The sequence below is a fragment of the Artemia sp. Qi Xiang Cuo genome, chromosome 1, assembly GCF_049724085.1.
Source record: "Artemia sp. Qi Xiang Cuo chromosome 1, ASM4972408v1, whole genome shotgun sequence".
Lineage (NCBI taxonomy): Eukaryota > Metazoa > Arthropoda > Branchiopoda > Anostraca > Artemiidae > Artemia > Artemia sp. Qi Xiang Cuo.
The window spans coordinates 99,050,395-99,075,199 of NC_142794.1; the positions used below are offsets into that span (position 1 = coordinate 99,050,395).

General features: G+C 36.4%; 1 protein-coding gene across 1 annotated transcript in view; it reads left to right on the forward strand.

Moving 5' to 3' along the window:
* The window catches only part of LOC148956984 (uncharacterized), a 247,290-nt gene that overhangs the window by 131,632 nt on the left and 90,853 nt on the right, over positions 1–24,805 (forward strand). The window contains exons 13-15 of the mRNA XM_089088075.1: positions 8,847–8,900; positions 20,196–20,348; positions 22,795–22,903. Coding sequence (XP_088944201.1) covers positions 8,847–8,900; positions 20,196–20,348; positions 22,795–22,903 — 316 coding nt within the window. The remainder of the gene's footprint in view (positions 1–8,846; positions 8,901–20,195; positions 20,349–22,794; positions 22,904–24,805) is intronic.

The following is a 24,805-nucleotide window of genomic DNA, read 5'->3' on the forward strand; positions in this document are numbered from 1 at the left end:
TTATTTATTGAATAACCCTTCGAATCAACAAGACGGAGCACTTAAAAGAAAAAAAAGACACAAACTGAACCAACAAAGAAAACGAATCACTGATTCGCTGAACGATTAGACGGGACCTTTCGTGTGGATTTCGGCGTATTTTTCTATTATGCTTCGTTATTCGTCTAGGGACGGCGACGTCAGGGTCTGCGACTTTAAAATTTTCAATTACATACGGTTCTTTTACCACGGAGGTAGACGAAGCAAACACTTCACAAAACAAAAATACATCGCTCTGACTATATTCTGGTTAGTTTTAGTGAGAAGTTTCCAGAAAGGCGTGGCATATACAATGTGAGGAAGAACGATGGCATTATACAAGCTTGGTAGAAGCAGCCGGTTGAATCGGAGTTTGCACGATACAACTGAGGCGTGAGTCGCTGAAATTCACCGTTTAAGCTGTTCAAGGAGAAGTTTTTCGGGTGAGACGGATAGACGAACCTATGGGTAAACCTAGATAAATGAGGTGATCCACTGGCTGGACAGAGTTAGAACCAAGCGCAATGGTCGGAACACAAAAATCAGTTTTCCAATTGAATAGGACGATTTCCAATTTTGAAGAAATGAACTGAAGTCCAACTTTAAGATATTTGGCTTCAAAGATTTCAAAGATATCAATTGTCCACTGAAGGGTTCGGCTAAGATTCAGGTTTTCGTCCACGTAACATACCAAAGACAAGTTAGCAGATTACAGAATCAGCGAAGATGGACATTGATCTTGTGCATCAAGGACATAGTTATTGAAAAGGTCTGGAGAGGTGACTGCTCCTTGATTGACTGGAACTAGTCGGGTGCACGGAATGGGGGTCAAACCCTTGTCAGGAGGTAGCTTCAGTCGGATCCATAATCTAGAATACAGAATCTTGAGAGAACGAATGACAGCTCCAAAATGACAGCTCCGAATGACCGGCCTCCAAAAGCATTGCAGCATGGATTAGAGAGTAGAATGCACGTCTAATGTCGTGTCCTGCCAAAGAAAGGCTCTCTCCAGAAGATTCGGCATCTATCAAGACATTAGCAATGACTGTTAAGGCATCAGCCTATCCAGTTTCTCGCTTGAAGCCGAACTGGTGTGGAGTAGTGTAGCATGCTTTTTAGTTCCTGCATGAACAGTAACTCGAAGAGCTTGCACAGTGACATACATACAGTTATCGGACGGAATGCTGTACATTGAGTTTCAGATTTTCCCCTTTTGAGAAATGGGATTCAGATCTCCGATGCAGAAAGAGACAGGAAAGATCCCTTGAGCTAAAATCATCTGCATAAGCAGAGAGAGATGTGCCGCGAGAAGTTTACCTCCGTGTTTCAAGTGGATCGTAGTGACCTCGTCAATGCCCGATGAGCCTTTCTATTTAATTCTACAGATGGCATCTTCTACAGAGCGGGTACTGATGATAAAATCTTCATCGGGATGAGAAGATAGAAACTAATCCAAGGCAGCCTCGTAAGGTTCTTCGATGGAGGGGTCAGGAGCTGAGAGGTCCGATTTGTAATAGGCATACCATTCATCTTCAGGGATCTCGGCTGGGGTTGGTGACGAAGAATTTTTTGCAGAACGAGAGACAAACTTGAAGAACATATTTCTATCTTGTTTGGAATGGGCAGAATAATGATTGACTAGATTTTTCCGGTGCCGATCCAGGGCCTTAGAAAACTTCCGCTTCGTGAAAATCCGTATGCTGTTCGCAAGATCCATATTCGGACTTCCACACTCTTTCCATACTGAAAACCAAAATTTTGCTTGACTACATGAAATGGTGAGATCTGTATTTGACGACCACTTGGGAATGATTCCTTTACGAATTCGTTGCAAAGGAACAGCTTTTTTTCTGCGAAGTGGAGAGCATGGCAGATTTCTGTGCAATATATATCTAGACAAATCGAAACCTCTTTTTGAGGTAACTGGAGTGACTTCTGAAGGAGATGAAATGGAACGCTGATTTTATTCAGGACTGAATCTACCGACTCGATGAATGAGGGTTGATCAGTTTTCGACAGTTACGACGGTTTTGAGGTGCTGAAGGAGCAAGAGGTTTGGTTTGGTGACCAGAAGATGGCATACCGACAGAGCAAGTTATGGGAAGATGATCAGACAACTGATAATCAAACACAACCTTTACTATATCTGCTCGCCGATCTGACAATACTACAACGTGGTCCAGGTTGGAAGTTTGCGAGGACGTGTGAACACAAATAAAATCGAACGATTTATCTAAAACACACAAGAAATCACTAAATAAGCCCTTAACTAGTGCTGTACGCGGTGAAGCTTGAGAATTCGGCTCTGACAGATACATAAAATCGGACGATTTATCTAAAACACACAAGAAATCACTAAATAAGCCCTTAACTAGTGTTGTACGCGGTGAAGCTTGAGAATTCGGCTCGGACAGGTTACAATTAAAGTCACCGGCTATAACTCAAGGTAAACTTAAGTGGCAGGATCAATACATGATACTAGGGTATATAGGATTGCTGTTATTGATGTTAAAAGTAAAGATCACCATCTAGTAGTGTCAAGGGTTAATTTAAAGCTGAAATATCGGAAGGGTAACTACCTCCCGGGAAGTTATGATGTTGGTAGACTCCAAGATGAGAATTTGAGAGAAACTTTCCAGGAACAGTTGAATACTAAACTTCAGAGTTTAAAATTTGATAGTGTGGAAGATGATTGGAATAATTTTAGAAAAATAATTTGTGAAATTGCTGAAGGTGTATTAGGGAAAAGAGCTAGAACTGCAGCTAAGAATATCAGTGAAAAAGCTTTATGTTTAATAGAAAGGAGAAAGGACTTGTACAAGAATTATCTGAGTGATAGATCGTATGAAAACAAAAGAAATGTAAAGAAAGTGGAGAAAGCATTAAAATATGAACTAAGGAGGCGTGAAGTGGAGGCTATGGATAAAATTGCCGATGATCTGGAGGATGCAGCTAGACGGCATAATAGTAAAATATTGTACTGGCACGTTAACAAATTGAGAGGGAGTAGTCAATCCGGACTTGGCCCACTTAAAGATAGGAATGGGGTCCCAATTAGTGATAAGGAAAAAACTAAAGAGAGACGGGCCAAACATTTTGAGAACTTGCTTCACCGAGATAGAGTTGCAGGAAAAGAAACAGAGGAAAATGAAGAGGTTGGTGATGCCTTGGATGCGAAGGAAGATGTCTTTTGTGAGTAGGAATTAGCAACAGTACTAACAGGAATCAAGAATAATAAGGCTCCAAGTGCTGATAGGGTGGTAAATGAGTTTCTTAAATATGGTGGCTCTGAGGTTAGAAATAAGCTAATGATGATTATGAATATAATTTCAGAAAAAGGGGAAGTACCTAACAATTTTAGGAAAACCTTAATTAAGCGACTTTATAAGAAAGGTGATAAAATTGAGTGTGGTAATTATCGAGGGATTCGTCTGGTCTCTGTAGGTAGTAAATTACTTAGTAATATGATACTTTTTAGACTGAGAGATGCCGTAGACAAAGTTTTAAGAGAAGAGCAGTGCGGTTTTAAAGGTAGAGGATGTGTCGACCAAATTTTCACTCTTAGGCTAATAATTGAGAAGTGCATGAGTTGTCAAACACCTTTGGTCCTCAGTTTTATAGATTATGAGCAAGTGTTCGAATCTGTTGATAGAAGAGCTTTAGCAATGGTCTTATCCTTGTATGGTATACCAGACAAATACATTAAAGTAATTAGTGATATGTATGAGAATAACACTGCTGCGGTTAAGGTAGGAAATGAGGTTAGCAGCTGGTTTTGATTAAATCAGGAGAGGGTTGTGTTCTATCCCCCTTTGTATGGATTATTTTGATGGATTTTGTTTTAAGGAGCACAGGAAAGGCAATGGGAGACCACGGAATCAAATGGGGAGGAAAAAGTCTCCTGGACCTGGATTATGCTCATGATTTAAGCATCCTAAATGAAAGTGTGAGCAAAATGAACTTTTAGAGGTTTTGCGAGTTCAGGGTGCTAGAATTGGTTTGAAAATTAATGTTAAGAAGACTAAGTCACTAAGGCTAGGAATAAGTGAAGATGAAAAGGTTACGTTGGGTAATGAAAAGATTGATCTGGTGGGCAGCTTCACTTACCTTGGTTGTATTATTAGTAAAGATGGTGGGAGCAGTGAAGATGTTAAAAATAGAATAGCCAAGGCTCAGGGTGTCTTTTCACAGTTAAAAAAAGTCTGGAAGAATATGAAGATAAGTCTGCAAACCAAGATTAGAATATTAGAAGCTAGAGGGATGACAGTGGTCAAATATGGCTCAGAAGCATGGACGCTCCAAAAAGCGGACGAAGATTTGCTAGATGTTTTCCAGAGAAATTGCTAAAGGATTGTTCTGGGTACCCAGCTGACTGACCGTATTTCAAACAATAGGCTATACGAAAAATGTGGTTCAATACCGCTCTCTAAGGCTATAATGAAAGAAAGATTGAGGTGTCTACGGCACGTTGAGCGGATGAAGGATGACAGATTGCCGAAGATTGTTCTTTTTGGGCAACCGTCTAGGGCTAAACGGAAAGCAGGTCGTCCTCGTTTGGGGTGGGAGAACGCCATAAAGAAGGATTTAAAGGAAACGGGAACTTCGCGGGCGGGCGTAAAAATGGAGGCTTTGAATAGATTGGAATTAAGGAGGAGCGTGTGTAGCTGTTGGCCTCAGGCGGCTTGGTGCTGCGGTGAGTTGTTAGTAGTAGTAGTAGTAGTAGTAGTAGTAGTAGTATATCTAACGCCATTTTGAAGGGTTTCAGCCTATTTTTATAAATTTCCATAAATTTATTCTCGCAGCTATCTCTAGACTTATCACAATAATAGCTACCGCTCCTGAATCAGCTAAAAATGACAATTCTTCCAAAAAATTTTGGTTTTTATCGGCTGTTGTTGTTTTTCACAAGGTTGCAGCTATTTCTGCAACCATCATTATAAGCCTTTATAGTTATTGAATTACCCCCTAAATTTTAAATTTAAATCCTTATTGCCAATTTGAAAATATTGGTGACCGAATTGCCTATTTTGGCTCTATACTTTTTGTTGAAATGGATTTGGATCGGCTGTTCAAAGAATCAGCCTACCTTCTAAAAACAATTCAGATTACATCAAAATAAAGGACAAAAGGATAATGATAAAGTGGAAACCAGAGTGAAAACCAAAGTGAAGATCAAACTGAAAATTTTGGCTCTTAAATATTTATACAAATGGTTTTGGGTCGGCTAACCCTTTAAAGGGCTAATGTGTCAGTTTGTTTGTTAGCATTTTTATTTGACAGGCCAGTCGGGACCATCGCTGTATGTTTTTATAATGTACCCGACGAAGAGCAACAATCTTTTTGTAATGTTATTGTATGTTTTTCTACCTAACAACAGAACATGATGTACCGACAATAATACAGATTGGATCATATGCTGCGTAATAGCACTTCCTAAGTAAAAAAGGAAATAGCGTCTATATATTGTCTGTTCCGTTATAGTTGTTCGCCAAGATACTTTTTACATGGAACGAACTGTCGTAGGAACTTTGGAAGGGGCTCATTCGATTAGAAATCGAAAGTCCTGGTGTCGTTTTAGGAATTATTTTTAGGATTTGGGGAAAACCAGCCCAACTCCAGCACCCTTTTTTTCCACCCTCCCCCGCAGATACCATGATGATTATAATTTTGAGATAGCAATCTTTTTCAACATTGTTAAAACGTCCAGTAACAATGCTCCTGGGGATAACCTGACTCATACAGCCCTTGAAACGAGGGGTGTAAGTTATTCAATTTCCCCATCTTTGAGACATAGGATTTGTTATAGGGAAAAAGGGACGGGGGATGTTTTTTCCTGGTCTCCAAAAGGGCTAAGGCTATTGAGGTGAATCTTTCAGGGACTGATGAGAGAAATGATCAACTAAATAAAAACACATCAAGTACATGCAAGTTGTTTAAAGGGTGCATCAGCAATATCTCAGGAACGGTCAAGGGCATTAATTTGAAAATTTCAGGATATGTTCGGGGGATTTAGAGAAAAAATATGTGCATGCTACTACTACTAGTAGTAGTAGTACTATTTTACTTCTACTACTACTTTTAAGACTAAGGTTGTTATGGTGAAATTTTCAAAATTTTGAGGGATGTTGAAGTAAATCAAATAACAATACATCCACACTGGTCATCAAAAGCACCTTTGGACAATATCGCAGGGCTGAATTGGAGCATTAAAATGAAAATGACAGGGCATGTTGAGGGGTTTATTTAGCTAACCAAAAGGCACTATTTGTACACTACTACTGCTTCTACTACTACTTCTAAGGTTATGATTGTAAGGGTGAAACTTAGACGGAATGTTGAGGGGGATGCTTAGCTAAATCAAAAGACACTATTTGCATACAGAATGTGAAAAGGACATATGTGCAATACCTTAGGAGCCGCTCAGTGTATTTCTTTTGAATTAACCCAAAGGCCCTAAATGCATGCAACATAAACTACTACTGCTATTCCTGCTACCGCTATTACTAAGGCTATCAGGGTGAAACCTTTAAGACATTTTGGGTGGGATGTTGAACTAACCAAGAGATACTATGTGTATATAACTATGACTGTGACTAACACTAGTGTTATTACAGCCACCACTACTACTACTAATACTACTACTGCTACTAGTATTGCTACTACCGCTACTAGTACTACTACTACTACTACTACTACTACTACTGCTACTACTACGACTACTGCTACTACTGCTACTACTACTACTACTACTAGTACTACTACAACTGATACTACTGCTATTATTACTACTATTACTACTGCTACTGCTACTACTACTGCTACAACTGCTGTGATCGTGACCACTTGCAACAGTGACTACCTGTGACTGCGACTGTGTACACTTGGGACTGCGACAGCTTGTGACCGTGACGCCTGCGCACTGTGACTGTGACTAATTGTGACTGCTATTGTGACTCCTAGCAACAGCGACTATTTACAACTGCTTGCAATTGTGGCTGCAATTACCTGTGACTGTGACTAATTGTGACTGTGACTAATAGTGATTTCAACTACTTGCAACTGGCATTGTCTACGACTGCGACTACTTGTGACTGTTATTACTTGCGGCTGTAACTCCTTGTGACTGTAACTGCTTGTGATTGCGACGACTTAAGTCAGTGACTAAAATTAGTTGTGATTTTGACTACAACTTTCTGTTGTGACTGTGACTAAATGTGATCGCGACTACTTATGACTACGATGGCTACTAATAGCAACTAAAAGTACTTATAAAAGCAACTACAACTACTTCTGACTGCGACTGCAGCTGTTTGTGACTGCAACTACTTGCGCTTCTGAGTACTTGTGACGACGACTGGTTTGATTGCGACTACTGCAACTGTGACCACTCACAACTAAGACTGCAACTACTAGTGACTGCAATTACTTGCATCTACAGATATTTAACTGTGACTACTTTTGACCACGAATACTTGCAATTGTGACCTTGACTATTTGCAACTGTGACTATTTGCGTCTGCATCTGCTTTTAACTGTGACTACCTGCTACTGCGATTGCAACTACTAAGGATTGCAACTGCGACTGCTAGTGACTAAATGTAATTGCAACTGCATTTCCTATTACAACTAGTGTGATTGAGACTTCGACTACTACATCGCGGCTGCTAGTCCAACAACTTATGGACTAAATAAAAAGATACCCAGTCAAAAGCAAAGCATCTTCTTTTGACTGTAACTGTGGCTACTTGCAACCGCAATTGCAACTACTTGTGACCGCAACTGCGACTGCTTGTGACTGCTTGCAACTGCAACTACTACTCCTATTACTACTTCGGCGATTGAGACTTCGACTACTACATTGAGGCTGTTAGTACTACAACTTTCGAACTAAATCAAAAGAGACACCCAGGTTATCAAAGTGCATATAGCTGCAATACATCACTAAAAGAGCATATATTAAGTTTGATTTTTCTGGGAAAATTAAGGGAAATTGAAACTAAATCCAAAGAAACAACTTGCATTCAGATTACCAGAAAGTTATCAGTGCAATATCTTGGGAGCAGCTAGTGGTAGTACTTAGAAACTTTCAGGGCAGGTTGTTGGGGATGTATAGCTAAATTAACAGACAATGCTGGCATCCCAGGCTTTCAAAGGAAGTGTCTATGATACCTAAGCTTATTGAATTGAATCTTCCGGATGATTGTAAGAATGGGGTAGTTAACTAAATAAATAAAAAATATATCCATACAGGTTGTCGAAAGGTGCAATACCTTAGGAATATTTATGGGCATTAAGTTGAAACTTTCGGGACATATTTAGAGTAAACTGTCTTATAAACTGACTTAACTAAAAACGAACAAAAATTAACTTGAAAAAAGTTTTTCCACAAAAGTAGTTTTTCAAACATAAGTTACAACCTTAGTTAAACCTAAGGTATGCGGAAATAAAATCAAACAGTAATTCCAGCGTAAAACGAACATAAATAATTTATTAATTAGAAATCCGAATCGAAATGAAATTACAAAAAAATGAAATTGAACTTAAAATAAACAAAAACTAAGAACTGCAAAGAACAGAAAGCAGGAGCAGGACTATCACTTCCTGTTGCTTATAAAAACCTGAACATCATCTACACCTCACTGAAAACAGAGTATATTTTTAAACGTTTTTTTATAACGTTAATAAATACAATATTGCTGAGATTTTCAGTAATGAAGCACGTTCTGTAATGTTTATAACAAATCATGTCTACATCCTGCCTGGTCACACTACACTACCGTCTTAGGATGTGATTTAAAATATTTTGCTAATTTAGTTCATCTTTTCAGGGCTTCAGAGGATCCAGAGGAAGGAGTGGAAAACAAGGTTTTACTGGTCCTAAAGTAAGTAAATTAGTTTTCAATTTTTAATTTTTTCCTCAAATCCTCAGTTTTTACAAATTTTTTTTCCTCAAATGTATTTGTTTCAGACATGCAAACACTCAGCTCTTGGTGGGTCTTTCCCCCTAATATTGGACAATTGTTGAAGTGGATATTGAAATAGTATCAGTGAAAAGCGTATTGGGTCCTTCTATATGTGTAAAAATTACACAAGTATTAAATCTAGGGTTTTAAACAACTTAGCTGTTCTGCTACAGGTTCGTTCACAGGATTTGTTTGGGGTGGGAGGGGGATACCCAAATAATTTTTATCCTGGGGATGGGGTTATTAAATGAATGTAAATAAAGAAGTTTACCTCCCGTGCACTTTGTTTAACAGTCTCATATAAGAGCTTTTTTTACCTGCATTTTCAAGACAAATCTATGAGTCGGAGAGGTTTTTTTATAGATTATTGTTTTGCCTTCATTTTTAAGGCCAATTTACTAGTCAGAGAAATATTTCAGGAGCTTGAAACAGGATAAACCCCTGAGTTCAGCTATGCTTCTCTTCTGCAATTTGGGAGGGGAAGGGGGTGGATTATCATATTTTAGTTGATGTGAAATTTATTAAAGAACCCAAAGAGATGGAAAAGGTTATAAGATATTTTTTTTGATATTTGTTGAGAAAATTATTCTGTGACATGAAAAGCTCACATTTTTTTTTGTTATCGTACCTTTTCTTCCAAAAGAAAATTTACTGAATTCTTTAATTTTTTTAAAACGATATACAATGTGTAGATTCAGCTACGATAAATACAAATAGAGTTGTTTAGTCTTAATCCTAAACTGCTTTTAAAACGTGATTTAATAAATCATGTTTTAAAACTTGATTAGAACCTTCTAAATTTAAACCGTGAGATTTTTACGCAAACTACGTCATTAGTTATATTTTACTGTTCCTGGGATACAAAAAGTGACTCGATTAACTTAATACGCACTACATAATTTAATTTTTTAGACGGTTTTTTTACACTAATTATAATTTTTTGGTTACAATAATTTTTACAGGTTAAATATTAAAAAGCGACTTGTACCTATCCCTGACTTTTAATAATCATATTGCTACAACTACGTCCTTGTGATGTCTAACGTCCTACAACTCATGTTCATCCACTACGTCCTACGTCTTGCGTCTTATTTATCATCGCTGCATAACCGCATGGAGCCAAGCTTTCTTACCCTCAATTGTATTGAAAACAAAGGATATGTAGAACAACTATTTGTTGCATTGCCTAAAATGAGGGGCGCCGTTGGGGGGAGGGGGAGGGAGGGGCAAGGGGGCAGTTGCGCCCCAATAATGTGGAGAAAAAAGTATTTCTTATCCTATACCCCTCGACTATCAAGATATGGATCCCTCTTGCCCTCCCCCCAATAAAATGTTGGAGATTCGTCCCTGCCTAAAATGCTTATCAGGAACCAATAATAGGTGTACCAACAAGAAAAACTGGGTGCCAGGAAAAGTTTACTGGACTAGCGAAAACTTTATGTGTTCTAGTAACAATAACAAAGAAATAAAACACTTGAATAACTCGTTAGTGTTATGTTCTATTATTGTTATGTTATTTCATTTACCCATTTTTTTGGCGAAATTAACTTCTTAAGCTTTACGCATTGATACTAATTTTTCAATTCAATTCAATTTATTCAAATAAAAACATAACACAAAAATCAATAACAATAAACATCCTAGAAGATAACTTGTTAATGACCAAAGAAAGAAAAAAAAATTAAAATAACACTGAAAAAAAAAGAAATTGAAGAATAAAACATGGGTAATTAAAGAAAATTGGTTGAAAATTGAGAGATTAAATTATATTATACAGTTTGGTTAGATATTAATAAAGCTACCAGGAACTTGTGGCTAGTTCAACACTGGAGGGTGTTTTGTCCCCTTGAATAATGGATCTGTAAATGAGAGATTGCTGGGCAGCACTAGGGCAGCACCTCCACTTGTGGGAGGATGTCGGAGGAGTACTTGAGACCAAGAGCAGGTTGAATTACGTCTTTGTTGTATGGGGCTCTGAATAATACTATTTGACTTTTTTTGCTATTAATGGTCATGTTATTCGTAAGGCACCACGCCTGGACTCTGTTCAGAAGGACTTGGGCAGAGGCTACTGCCGATGATAAATTGGTGCCAGTGATGAAGAAGTTGCTGTCATCAGCAAATAGTACAGGATACACTGAAGGGCCCAGGTCCATAATAAGATCATTGACATATAGGAGAAATAAAATAGGGCCTAGAACGGAGCCTTCCGGGACACCCCTCCGAACAGGTAAGGGCTGAGAGGATACTCCACCTAAGCTCACACTCTGTACCCTTCCAGATAGGTAAGAATCAAAACAAGAGAGGGGAACACCACGAATACCGTAAATATTTAATTTACTTAATAAAATACTATGATCGACCGTGTCAAAGGCCTTAGAAAAATCCAAAAACAAACCCAATGCAGTTTTTTTAAGGTCGAGTTGTGAGCGTATGAACTGTGTGGCGTCAATTAGAGCATGAGAAGTTGAAAATTTCGGCCTAAAGCCATATTTTTGAGGAGAAATCAAGGAAACAAAGTGCTGACTGTCAAACAGAAAGGGAGAAACAGAAAGGGAGTCTGAAGATGATTCTCTCGAGCACTTTGGATATAACAGGGAGAATTGAGATTGGACGATAATTACCTATCTCAGTTGGATCGCCCTTTTTAAGAACTGGGATAACAATGGCTGACTTTAGTAAATCAGAGAAAACTCCATGGGTTAAAGACAGGTTGGCAATATGCATGATGGGCTTCGCAAACAAAAGGAGATATGGTGTTCAGGAGCGTATTACTTAATCCAAGACAGTCATGTGTAAAACTATTAGGAAGAGAACCGATGATTTGAAGTACCTCATTGCTATCAGTTGGGCAGAAGAACATGGATCTAGAATAGAAGCAAGGGAATACAGTCTGTAAGGAGAAGCAGGATTCAGTATGGGAAACATTAGAAAAATAATTATTAAATGCTTCAGGTCATGTGAACGGTCAAATAATCTACCATTTGTGTCTTTAAGGCGAATAGGTATAGACTTTGATTTTATATTTTTTGAGAGTATGTCGTTAATGGCAGACGAAAATTTTTTCATGTTTCCATAGCATCTGTGAATTTTCGTAAACTAACAACTTTTCTTTAGTTCACGGCTGAATTTAGTGTACAAGTTTTTATAATTTTTATAATTTGATTGGTCAAAATCACTACTGATCTTACAGGCTTATATAATTTGTTTTTACGATATGAGGAGACAATGAGGCTGTGTGACATCCATGGGCATATAGGGATAGTTTTTCGTTATGTTTACGAATTGGAAAAGTTGAATGGATAATCTCACTTAGTCGTTGTGCAAAACTATTTGTGGAAGAATTTACCTCTTGACAACTTAAAACATCAGACCAGTCACTGGTTCTAAGGCCCTCGATTAAATGGGTTGTATTTGCAGAGCTGTAGTTTCTAGTAGGTGTTGGGATATTAATTCTAGAGCGTAGAGGTAGTGGTTGTGACAAGTAAATAGGAAAATGGTCTGACAGATCCGAAAATATTATATTTGAGGACAGGTCATTTCCCAAAGAAATGGATACAAAAATGTTATCAATTAATGTTGAAGTTGATCTCACAGGATGGATTCTACTGGGGAAAAAAATTGTGGGTAGAAGACCACTCGCGGTTACCGATTCAAAAAAAGTGTCAGATTCAATACTTTTACCAACATTGAGTAGGTTTCAATTAAAGTCCCCAAGAACTATTGCCTTTTTATGGGGTAGATTAATAAAATTAGAGAAATCATCAAACAGATTACAAAAACATGAGGTCGGAAATGGAGGAGGTTTATAAAATAAGGAGAGTATATAGGAATTTTGGTCTCTGTTAGCAATTATTGAATAAATACATCTGAGATTTATTTGTGTAGAGAAAATAGATTTGCACTCTGATAGCCTGGTAAAATTTACATTCGAACGGATGTAAAAGTGAGATACCCCCAGAACACTTTGTCAATCTCCTGGGCATATGGATTATTTGGTAACCAGGGAGTGAAAAATCACTAGTGTCATCATTATCGGAAAGCCATGTTTCTGTTAATCCTATAACGTCAAAAGGGCAGACACCATTGAATGAAATTAAATCTTTAAACTTGAGCCACTTATCCCGGATGCTTCTGATGTTGAAACAAAGAACATTAAGGGAATTATTATTTACTAGTTTTTGCTTCGCATTGGTAGCAAAATCGAGAATATCAAGGTAATTACAACTAGCATGAGTTAAGGTACCATCGGGGCTGCTTATAGGGTTGACAAGTTGATTACTTTCTATATCGGAATAATTGAAAGCAATGTAATTAGAAAGGGATAAATTAGTTAAAAACGAAAAGTCACACATTAATTAGTCGTCAGGCATTCTTGTTGGGTATCTTTTCCCTTGGGTTTTGCTTTCAACATCATCCTCGCCCGAAGAGACGTCGTGAGGAGTCGTCAATTTCTGTGTTACTGTGTTGGTCGGCTTTTTCTTGTTTTTTTTTTTATTTTCTATGGCTTGGTGCTTCTACAATCGTTTCAAGTGCTGGTGATTCTTTCAAATTTATAGGGGACTTGGTAACAGTTGGGATCGTAGGAAATGTTGAGTTTGAATGGAATTCCATACCTTCTTTCAAGGATAAAAAGTGGACCGTAGCTTTTTGCCAGATTTTATCTCCTAGGAACGTAGCAATGGCCTTTTTTTTAAGGATATTTTTCAGTTCAACTGGTTCACTGCCAACCTAGTAAGATGGGAAACTGCGAGGTATGTGGCTAACCTTTGCCATTCTTGATTGTGATGATGAATAACTTGTGGATGTGATAAAACTGGAAGTTGGGAAGAGGAAGGCTGCGATTTGGCCTCAAGTTAAGGAAATTGAGTGGACCATTGGGTAAATGAGAAGCCTTGTAAGACAGCAAACCTTATTGATTATGTTATAGTAAATCGAAGACTGGCAGGATCAATACAAGATACTAGGGTATATAGGAGTGCTTTTATTGATGTTAAAAGTAGAGATCACCATCTAGTAGTGTCAAGGGTTAATTTAAAGCTGAAATATCGGACGGGTAATTACCTCCCGGGAAGTTTTGATGTTGGTGGACTCCAGGATGAGAATTTGAGAGAAACTTTCCAGGAACAGTTGAATACTAAACTTGAGAGTTTAAAATTTGATAATGTGGAAGACGGTTGGAAAAATTTTAGAAAAATAATTTGTGAAGTTGCTGAAGGTGTATTAGGGAAGAAAGCTAGGACTGCAAATAAGAATATTAGTGAAAAGACTTTATGTTTAATAGAAAGGAGAAAGGACTTGTACAAGAATTATCTGAGTGATAGATCACATGAAAACAAAAGAAATGTAAAGAAAGTGGAGAAAGCATTGAAATATGAACTAAGGAGGTGTGAAGTGGAGGCCATGGATAAAATTGCCGAGGATTTAGAAGATGCAGCTAGACGGCATAATAGTAAAATATTGTACTGGCACGTTAACAAATTGAGAGGTAGTAGTCAATCCGGACTTGTCCCAGTTAAAGATAGGTATGGGGTGGCAATTAGCGATAAGACTAAAGCTTAAGCGAGATGGGCCGAACATTATGAGAATTTGCTTAACCGAGATAGAGTTGCAGGAAAAAATATAGAGGAAAATGAAAAAGTTTGTGATACCTTGCATGTGAAGGAAGATTTGTTTTGTGAGGAGGAATTAGAAACAGTACTAAAAGGATTAAAGAATAATAAGGCTCCAGGTGCTGATAGGGTAGTAAATGAGTTTCTTAAATATGGTGGCTCTGAGGTTAGAAATAAGTTATTGGAGATTATGAATATGATTTTTGAAAAAGGGGAAGTACCTAATGATTTTAGGAAAACCTTAATTAAGCCACTTTATAAGAAAGGTGATAAAAGTGAGTGTGGTAATTATCAAGGCATTAGTCTGGTCTCTGTAGGTAGCAAATTGCTTAGTAATATGATACTTTTTAGACTGAGAGATGCTGTAGACAAAGTCTTAAGAGAAAAACAGTGCGGTTTTAGAAAAGGTAGAGGATGTGTCGACCAAATTTTCACTCTTAGGTTAATAATTGAGAAGTGGCTAAGTTTTCAAACACCTTTGGTCCTCAGTTTTATATATTATGAGCAAGCGTTCGATTCTGTTGATAGAGGAGCTTTAGTAAATGTTTTATCCTTGTATGTTATACCATACAAATAAATTAAAGTGATTAGTGCTATGTACGAGAATAACACTTCTGAGGTTAATGTAGGAAATGAGGATAGCAGCTGGTTTGGTATTAAATCAGGAGTTTAGTAGGGATGTGTTCTATCCCTCTTTATATGGATCATTTTGATGGATTTTGTCTTAAGGAACACAGGAAAGGCGATGGGAGACCATAGAATCAAATGAGGAGGAAAAAGTCTCCTGGACGTAGATTATGCTGATGATTTAAGTATCCTAGATGACAGTGTGAGCAAAATGAATGAAGTTTTAGAGGCTTTGCAAGTTCAGGGTGCTAGTATAGGTTGGAAAATTAATGTTAGGAAGACTAAGTCACTAAGGCTAGGAATAAGTGAAGATGAAAAGGTGACGTTGGGTAATGAAAAGATTGATCAGATGGGCAGTTTCACTTACCTTGGTAGTATTATTAGTAAAGATGGTGGGAGCAGTGAAGATGTTAAAAATAGAATAGCCAAAGCTCAGGGTGTTTTTTCACAGTTAAAAAAAGTCTGGAAGAATTGGAAGATAAGTCTGCAAACCAAGATTAGAATCTTAGAAGCTACAGTGATGACAGTGGTCAAATATGGCTCTGAAGCAAGGACGCTCCGAAAAGCGGATGAAGATTTGCTAGATGTTTTCCAAAGAAATTGCTTAAGGATTGTTCTGGGTATCTGGCTGACTGACCGTATTTCAAACAATTGGCTATATGAAAAATGTGGTTCAATACCACTTTCTAGGTCTATAATGATAGAAAAGTTGAGGTGGTTAGGGCATGTTGTTCGGATGAAGGATGACAGATTGCCGAAGATTGTTCTTTTCGGCCAACCATCTAGGGCTAAACGGAAAACAGGTCGTCCCCGTCTGGGATGGGAGGAAGTCATAAAGAAAGATTTAAAGTAAATGGTAACTTCGTGGGCGGGTGTAAAAAGGGAGGCTTTGAATAGATTGGGGTGGAGGAGGAGCGTGCGTAGCTGTGTTGGCCTCAGGCGGCTTGGTGCTGCGGTGGGTTGTTAGTAGTAGTAGTAGTTTAGCTATTAGGGGTGGGACCTTTTTCCTCTGGTTCTTTAAAACTTTAGTTTGGCTATTTAAGGGTCGACTTGGAGTTGGTTGTCTAGGGATTGTAGCGGCTACGATGGAGTAGGGCAAGTTCAATCTCACAGAGGTTCGGAGGATCTCGGCTCTCTTATGATAGGCTGGAAAAAGTTGCTTTTAAAGTGCCGCGTGCCCCTTATTATTACAATTTTTACAGTAGGCGTCTTTCTTGATGCAATTTTCTGTAACGTGGCTAGTTTTTCCACATTTTCGACATGATTGGAGTGATGGTTTACAATTATTTTTGCTATGACCATGAGCTAGGCAAATTGCACATTGCAGGGGCTTTGGTTTATCGGACTTATGGCAAAGGGCAATACCATACAGAAAAACTTCTCTTTGCAACTCTTTTTTGCATACACTGAGCAACTGGGTATAAGATTACCATCATTTTTCAAGCTGAGTCTTGTAGCTGTTGTTGGTTGGACGAGATGACCCAAAGAATCAATTAGTTCAGCTGTAAATTCCTCTATTGGTATACTGGTGTTAACACCATAAACCACGTATTTATACGACTTTTCTACTTCTTTTGAAGTGGCAAAGATTTTGGAACCCTCAACGATTAATTCCTTGGACCTTGAAAGGACTGAATCTGCGGTCTTGTGAGAGGTACAATAAAGATCTATCAGACCGTCTTTTAGGAAAACTACTTCAAAAGCTGAGTTAGCTATTAAAAATATAGGCTATCTAATATTCATTAACTGCTCTCTAGTACAGGGTCGACCAGTGGTTTTATTGATGGTCACAATGCAATATCTTTGCTCATCTAGAGATCATGGTAGCCACTAAGTGGTTGGGGAATCACCAGGGAGTGATCTAATCTTGGGTTGGGGTTCTTCGGGCGGTGATCTAACTGCATATTTTTTTCTTTTTTGCCAGGGGTTTCACCGGTACTTTTAGCTTGAAGGATGTTTAGGGTTTGTATCCTCTTAAGATGTGTAGCCGATTTAGACATAGGAGTTGGGGGGGTTCGAGGTAAGTTTCTTTTTGAGGTCAGGAAAGGTGAAACATCAGTGTCGTTTTCAGGAGGGTACGTTGTGGCAGACATGAGCCATTTTAAACTAAAAATCCCGCCTCTTATTTCTTTAATTGTTCAGAACTATACTTCAGATAATACAAACCAATTATAAAGAACTCAGGTCAGTAATATCACTTAGGAATATGCACGGTCTGTAAATGTTCAAGTTACACACGGGAAATCTCGACTGGCAAATACCAAGAGTGAAAACACCAATTAGATGTTAACACAGCGGAAGCAAGTTCATAACTGTCTTTTTTTCTTTTAATTTTTAATTTAAATATGAGGAGATGGGTAGTTACGCCTCCCCTAGATTTCGTACCTTTCCTACAGATTTTGCAATTAGTTTTTAGGGATGTTTTCATAAATAAAAATCGATCTTATTATTGACAAAAATTAAAATAAAAACACTCCCAACCCCATATATTTTCAAAACTACATTCTCCCACTCCTCCTCCATACACTTTGCAAATTTGATTTACAAACTTCGATTCACAAAACAAAGTAATCAAAACCGAAAAGACAGGAAAAAAATAAGTTGGTTTCATCAAAACACTAATTTTTTAATGAGCTAATTCTTTTTAAAAAATGGATTATTAGCAGAAAAAACCACCTGCAAGTTCATGCGTGAACTTATATACGCTTCAAGCCTTGCAAACATTGAAGGAGCAAGTCTTAACTAACCATTTTGTCACGTGTAGAATTTGAGTTAGACAAATTTCAATCTCCCGTGTGATGTTTCTTAAACTGAAATTATTTCAAGCTCATTTTTTCATGCAAACTCCAAAAGCTGTACTTAAAAGAAAAATATTTCCTTTTTAATTTAGTTTTTGGGCTATTCATTAGAAAATATACATACAACTAAACATTTAAACAATGCATAGTAATTAAAGTGTCTTTTTAACCCACAACACGCAAATTTATGGCACTCGTGGAGTAATTAGGAATAAAAGAGAAACTATAATACCCAGGGGTATCAACTTGGGGACAACGGAGAATTTCAGCAACAGATTTACCCCACCCCTTCCCTAAAATTTGGAAAATACTTCTTTGGGATTTTTTCATTAAAAAACAGATTTTTATGTTTTCATCAACAAAAAACACATTAGAAAAATAACCCCTATATTTAATAAAAGAGCTGCCCCCTCCTTTATATTTTCATGAATTGAATCTGCTGACAATAAACTTCAACTAATAAGAAAATGGATTAAATTAAAACACACTGAAAATTGGGAGAATGCAAAAACTGACAACTTCCTCTAAAGCATGGTCAACTTTGCTGTTATATCTGTAAGATCAAATTCATTAATTATTGTGATATTGTACTACCAAGGGACAAGAATTGATAAAAATGTACATTATCTGAAATAAATGACCAGATTTGGTCAATTTCATTCTTTCTTAGAAAATGTAGTAAACAGGAGAAAGTAAAAATTCTAGAACAGAAAATACAATTTTTTTTCTATTAGTGCAAATTGAGTGCTATCTTTAGCCAAGAATTCAATCTGATAAATTAATTCCGGATCCCTGGCAATAAAGAAAAACCTCAACGGGGGCATAGTGAAACTGAAACATAATATAAGAGCATGAATGAAGTCACACCTTAAATATATGAAACCCATGCTTATCAACATTAAGGGAAAGATCAATTATAGAAAACTGGGGTAACAATTTTGAATTAAGAATGAAATATCTTGCTTTTTTAAGAAAAAATTAGAGTATCATTCGTAAAACCAAGGTTGGAGCTATAACTACAACCTATTAAAAAAAACGTTTCGGCAATAGTAACCAAAAATTTTAAAATGTATTTCGAAAAAAAATCACAATCAAAATGAAAAAAATGTATCTGCAATGAACACCCTTATCTAGTTGTATCGTAATCCCAATAAATATACATAATATACATAATAATAAATATAAATATACATAATGAACTTAGTATGTGACAGTGAATAGTGTACACAATAAACGACAACTAATTTCTAAAATAAGTTTCTGGATTTTTTGTATTTTTTGATCTGTTTTAAGGTTGGAATTAGTTAGACGGTGTTTAAGGGTAAAATTTGGTTCTATAGGGCTGAATTGAACAGAGTCGAGTTGAATTTTGTTGGTTTAAACTAAGCTGAGATGCATGTGGGTTGGGTCGAACGGGGGTTAATTGACATAGGGCTGAGTTGCATATGGATTGAGTTAAATGGGGAGTGAGCTCAACAAAAGTTAAATTGAACGAGATTGAGCTAAATCTATTTGAGTTAATTGGTGTTGAGTCTAATTGTTGGTGTTGATTTGAAGGGGGACAAACAAGGGTAGAGTTATATGGTTGACTATTTGTAATGCACAAAGATTCAAACGGGTTGAGTCACTTAGGAATGACTCCACAAGTGTCAGTTCACATAAATATAGTGGAGGGGGAGGCAAATATTTTTTCTAAATCTACAGGGTAGATTTGATAAAAGAAAAAAAGAAATTTCCGTTAAAATATCCAAAGACAAATTTTTCAGAGATAATACCAAAGAGAGGGTATTTTTTCAAATCTAGGGAAAGGGGAATTCACGTATATGATAATGGTTCTTGCACACCCAGCACTCCTTAATTGACGCCTCTGTTTGACTTGCAATGTGATTTTCAAAAAAGCCGGTAAGATCTTAAAACTATGGCCTGAAGACCATGCTTATTTATGCGCAAAATTAGAGTTCCTTGGCATAAAATAGACAAGTGAAACTTTCAAGCTCAATATATCATTTTCCTTCTTTTTTTTCAGAAACTCAAATGTTGAATATAACTCGTGTCATGTGCTTACAATTATATTTTTTTTTAATTATAATTTTTTGACTATAATTTTTAAATACAATAAAAATCATAATTTTTATAATTTTTTTAATATTTTTTTTTAATTCTATTTTTTTTTTAAGGGTGACACAGGACAGCCTGGCCCTCCTGGTCCACAGGGTGAGCGAGGTCCAACAGGAGCTGACGGGCCCAGAGGCTTGGTGGGAGCTCAAGGGCCTCCTGGGATCAATGGTAAAGATGGCATTCCAGGACCACCAGGCGAGAGAGGACCACCGGTATGAACTAGATAACGATTTCTTTTGCCAAAATGCCTAATTCTGCCATACTTTTGACAGGGACTTGTGCAAGATGATCTACAAATCCCGTTTGGGTGATGCTCTGCAGTAAAAATGCGGAATTCTGTTCTGGAAATTTTCAGACAGAGTTGTAAGATAGCTCTAGGACGAGCGGAATAGTGCTTGTTGGGAGAAGGGGAAGGTGAATATCAAGAAAAATGGGAAAGATATGCAGTATTTGAAAAATGCCCAAAAATATTGGAGAAATCATAAGATTTTGGGAAACGTTCGAGCCGAATGCTTAAATCCATTATCCCCACAAAAAGGCTCCAAGATCTTACAATATTTTTCATTATCTTCGGTGTTCTTTCTGCTTTTTTCATCTAGCACTTACTTTCCAATTACTACACAGGAAAAAAACAAAAGAACCCCCTCAAAAAAAAAAGAAGAAATGTCAGCAAATGTCAAGTTAGTCTATTTACCTCCCAAATCCGAAACCCGTGGAAGTATCAAATCAAAATCAAAGTAGATATTATCAAATTAAAAGTGGTTTTCGATTATTATCTCCCCCCCCCCTCCACTAAAAGAAAATTTTCATACATGCCATAGCGAAAGTGCTGGCGAACATTTCTTCACATGATCATTCATTTGCAGAGTCTGCACTAAAACAAGCCGAATTCGTTTGGGCAAATCAAACATTTATTATTTAATCTATAAACGTTTATTATTTATTATATATGTTTACATATATATTTTAATTTGACATATACATATTTGTGTATTTATATGTATTTTTATATACTATATGCTTAATATAATTTGCATATTTGATAATATTATTGTTTTCACATAACTAGTAGTTGTGTTTTAAGATCTGCAAAATGTAAAGCTCGTTTTTTTTAATTGTTATATTTGATGTCTATTTCTGAGTAAATTTTTTATAGTAAGTAATCTTTCCACTTGGGCGATGTTTTATGTGTTTTCTTCATCTAATGAAGAACAAAAAGAAGTGTGGATTGAAAAACAAGAAATCTTAACTCTAGGCTATTATATTAAATCTAGGCTATTATATTAACAAAATATAAATCTTAATTGGAGCTTGATTCTATTGAAAAAACAATAAAGGAATCAACAAGATCATTTTTTTCGAATTTGAGTTCTTTATATTTATGATGTCAGTTTTACAATATTTAGAAGGCATTTTCCAGGGATTTGGCTTTGGAGGTAAATAGAATGACTTGCAATTGACTGCCTATTTTTAAGGGCCTTTTGAGCTTTGTTTTCTTGGGTGATGGGGGAGGGCGCTCTCTTGGCTTCCCCAGACGAAAATTTAGTTCTCCAGAATGTATCAAGAATTGAAATTGATAAATTCAAAGGTATTAACATGAAATGCAAATCGTTAATTTTTGGGAAATTTTAAAAAATACAATTGCCTTTTTGAGAAACTCAAGGAAACACCAAAAAACCTAGAAATAGCAAGAGCACTGATTTCAACTGACAATCATACTTTTTTTCGTTTTTTCAAGAGAATAAATAATTTTAAGGTTTGATCAGTAGCCTATGGTTTATTATTTTGTAATAAGAGTTAACAACATAAACCATTATATTGTTGTTGCTCATTTTATTGTTTTGTTGGCATTTTGTTACTTTTATTAACTAATACTGGTGTCATATTTAATAACTAGCTAAAGAGCCCGCTTTGCATCCTTTTGGATTGCTGGAAGTGTTTTTTGTAGGCCTTAGAAATAACAACCATGACCATGCAAAAAAAAAATGAAAACCTCTAAACCTCTTCAATCTAAGAAACCAAGGAAAGAAGATCTATACATTGTGTGAAAAAAAATTTATAATTGCTGGTAATACAGATATGTGTTTTTTGGGGGTCTCACTAATGACTTCACTTAAACTATTCTTGGTCAATTGCCGATTTTGTAAAATACGCTTTTTAGGCTTGAAAGGGAAGGAATTGAGTTTTTGTGAAATTTGTGAAAACCACACGTAACTTATGAAAAATGTAAATTAATCTATTTTTATTTTGGAGTAACTTTTATTGCATTATTAACCTCTGATTGATTTATAATCAACAAGATCAGAAAGGATTTTTATGTAAACCGTAATATAAATTGAGAGCTTTTTGTGGATTAGTTACGGACTGTGTTCTGATTTGCCAAAATAGCTCGTAGTTATGTGACCCTTATTTCAGGATGCTGTAACTCATACACTTTTTTACTAAAATTTATCTACCATGCTTCTGTTTTAAATCAGTTTCCGTATGACTTCCTGACCATAAAATATTTCTCTTGAAATTGAGTGATCTCACCCAGAACTTTCCAAGTACATATTTTCTACTTGATGAGACCTTGGAAAATTAGGTGGGATATGTATTGATCTTACTATATCAACGACGGCTTTGACTTTGACCAAACTCACATTTTTATTCTCTTAGGGAACCCCTGGACCAGAAGGCCCTCCTGGGGCCCCTGGTGTTTTTGGCCCGCCAGGTCCTACTGGTGAAACCGGACCTGTTGGTGAACCAGGAGAACCTGGAATGCCAGGTAAGTCAAATACTTACTTTTAAATATCACAATATCTTAAATACCAATAAGACTTGTAGGAGACTAGAAAAAAAAAATCATTTTGATAAAAACTTAAGATAAAAAACTTGCTAGATAAAAACTTTATTAAGCATGTTCATTAATTGTAACCATTTCCACTATTGGCTGATTTTTGGATATGTTTTTTTTATTTGGCTGTTTTTTCTTTGTACCTGACAATCATATAAAATTATGCCCTCAGTCATGTCGTGTTTGTTGTACAAAAAAAAACAAAAAAAAACAGTTATTTTCCTCTATGGGTTCTTCTATTACACATTTTTTCCCAAATCTTAAAGTATCAAGGAAAATACAAGTGAAAGCTGATTTTTGAATTGGTTAAATGAAAACATATACAATCGTATAAATATCTTTAAAAATTAAATTTTATCTAATTAGATTAAAATTTAATTAAATCCATTTGCATTTATGGAGTTTTCAGTAGTAGGGGACGCAAAAAAAAAAAAAAGGAAATGTAGGTAAAAAATCAGCAAAAATAAGCTTAAAAAAACATGTGGTACCAAGTAATTTAATAAAGTGCTTCTTTCATTTAGAGGTAGCCTTTGAAAATCCACATTTTACTACTGTCCGAATTCTTACAGATGAACAGCGTTTTAAAATTTAGCTGATCATTTTTGCTTATCTATTTTCACATTTAAACTTCGTAACAATGAGGATCAGTTGGTTCTATTCTATGCACTTCCTGATTTTAAAAGAAACAAAAAAATCTTTGATAACTAGTTTTTAAGAAGGATCAGACCTAAAGGGGATCCAAAAGTTTTTGTGTATTCTCTGTGTCCTAGGTATGAAAACATTTTTGGGGGATGGGGGTGGATTTTGTGCTTGGGATGGGTTTCCATATGGAAAATTTTCCTTGGGGGGATTTCTGGGGAGGGGGGTAATTTGAAGGGCAACTTTTACACTGGTGATATTTGACAAAATTTCTATACAAAATCCTTGTTAATGTCTTACATTATCTTTGCCAACTCAATTTTGCATTTGGAGATGTTCCGGGGGAATTACCCGGAGGCTAATTTCCGTGTGTACTATTTTTGAGGAAAAAATTGCCATGGAAGGGGGAATTTCCAGACTGATCGAGAAACCAATTAGAAATAAAAGCCTTTTTCAAATGTAAGTATGCTATGGGAATTTTGTCAGGCTGAATCGTCCGTAGTAAATTTTACGGGGGGGGGATTTTCAGTGAGGATGAAACTGTATGGTGGAAATTTATACTTTACGCGGGATGAAACTTCCACGGAGGAGTTTTCTGCAAGGGAGAGGGGTTAAAATAGTCGAAAGATTTAGTAGCTATGTTTTTGAAGATAACTTTACCCCTTGACACCCAGGGGGAAAGTTCAAAGCTACAAGCTTTAAACTTTGCCTATTGTTTACATATTTTATTGGTTGTTGGGAAGTATACAGATATTTTTTCGAGGGAAGTATTTTCGGTGAAGGAGTGGTTATTTTATACGGGGAGATTTTCCCATTTGGAGGGTATTTTGTTGAGGTGAACTTTCCAGAGGAAATTTTACACGGAAGGAAACTTTTCCAAGATTAATACGCAAGTTCCGTTTTAACTTCTCATCTATGGTGAGCCAACCTCAAGCCTGCATTAGTTGAACAATTTTCAGAAATTAAATAAAAAAAGAAGTTTTTTTCACTAAAAGTAAGGAGCGTCATTAAAACTTAAAATGAACAGAAATTATTCCGTATAGGAAACGGGCTGTCATCTCCTCAACACCTTGCTCTTTTCGCTAAAGTTTGACTCTGTCACAACTCTAATTTTTAAAATATAATTTCTGTTCATTTTAAGTTTTAATTGCACTCCTTACTTTCAGTTAATTTTTTTTAATTTAATTTACAATA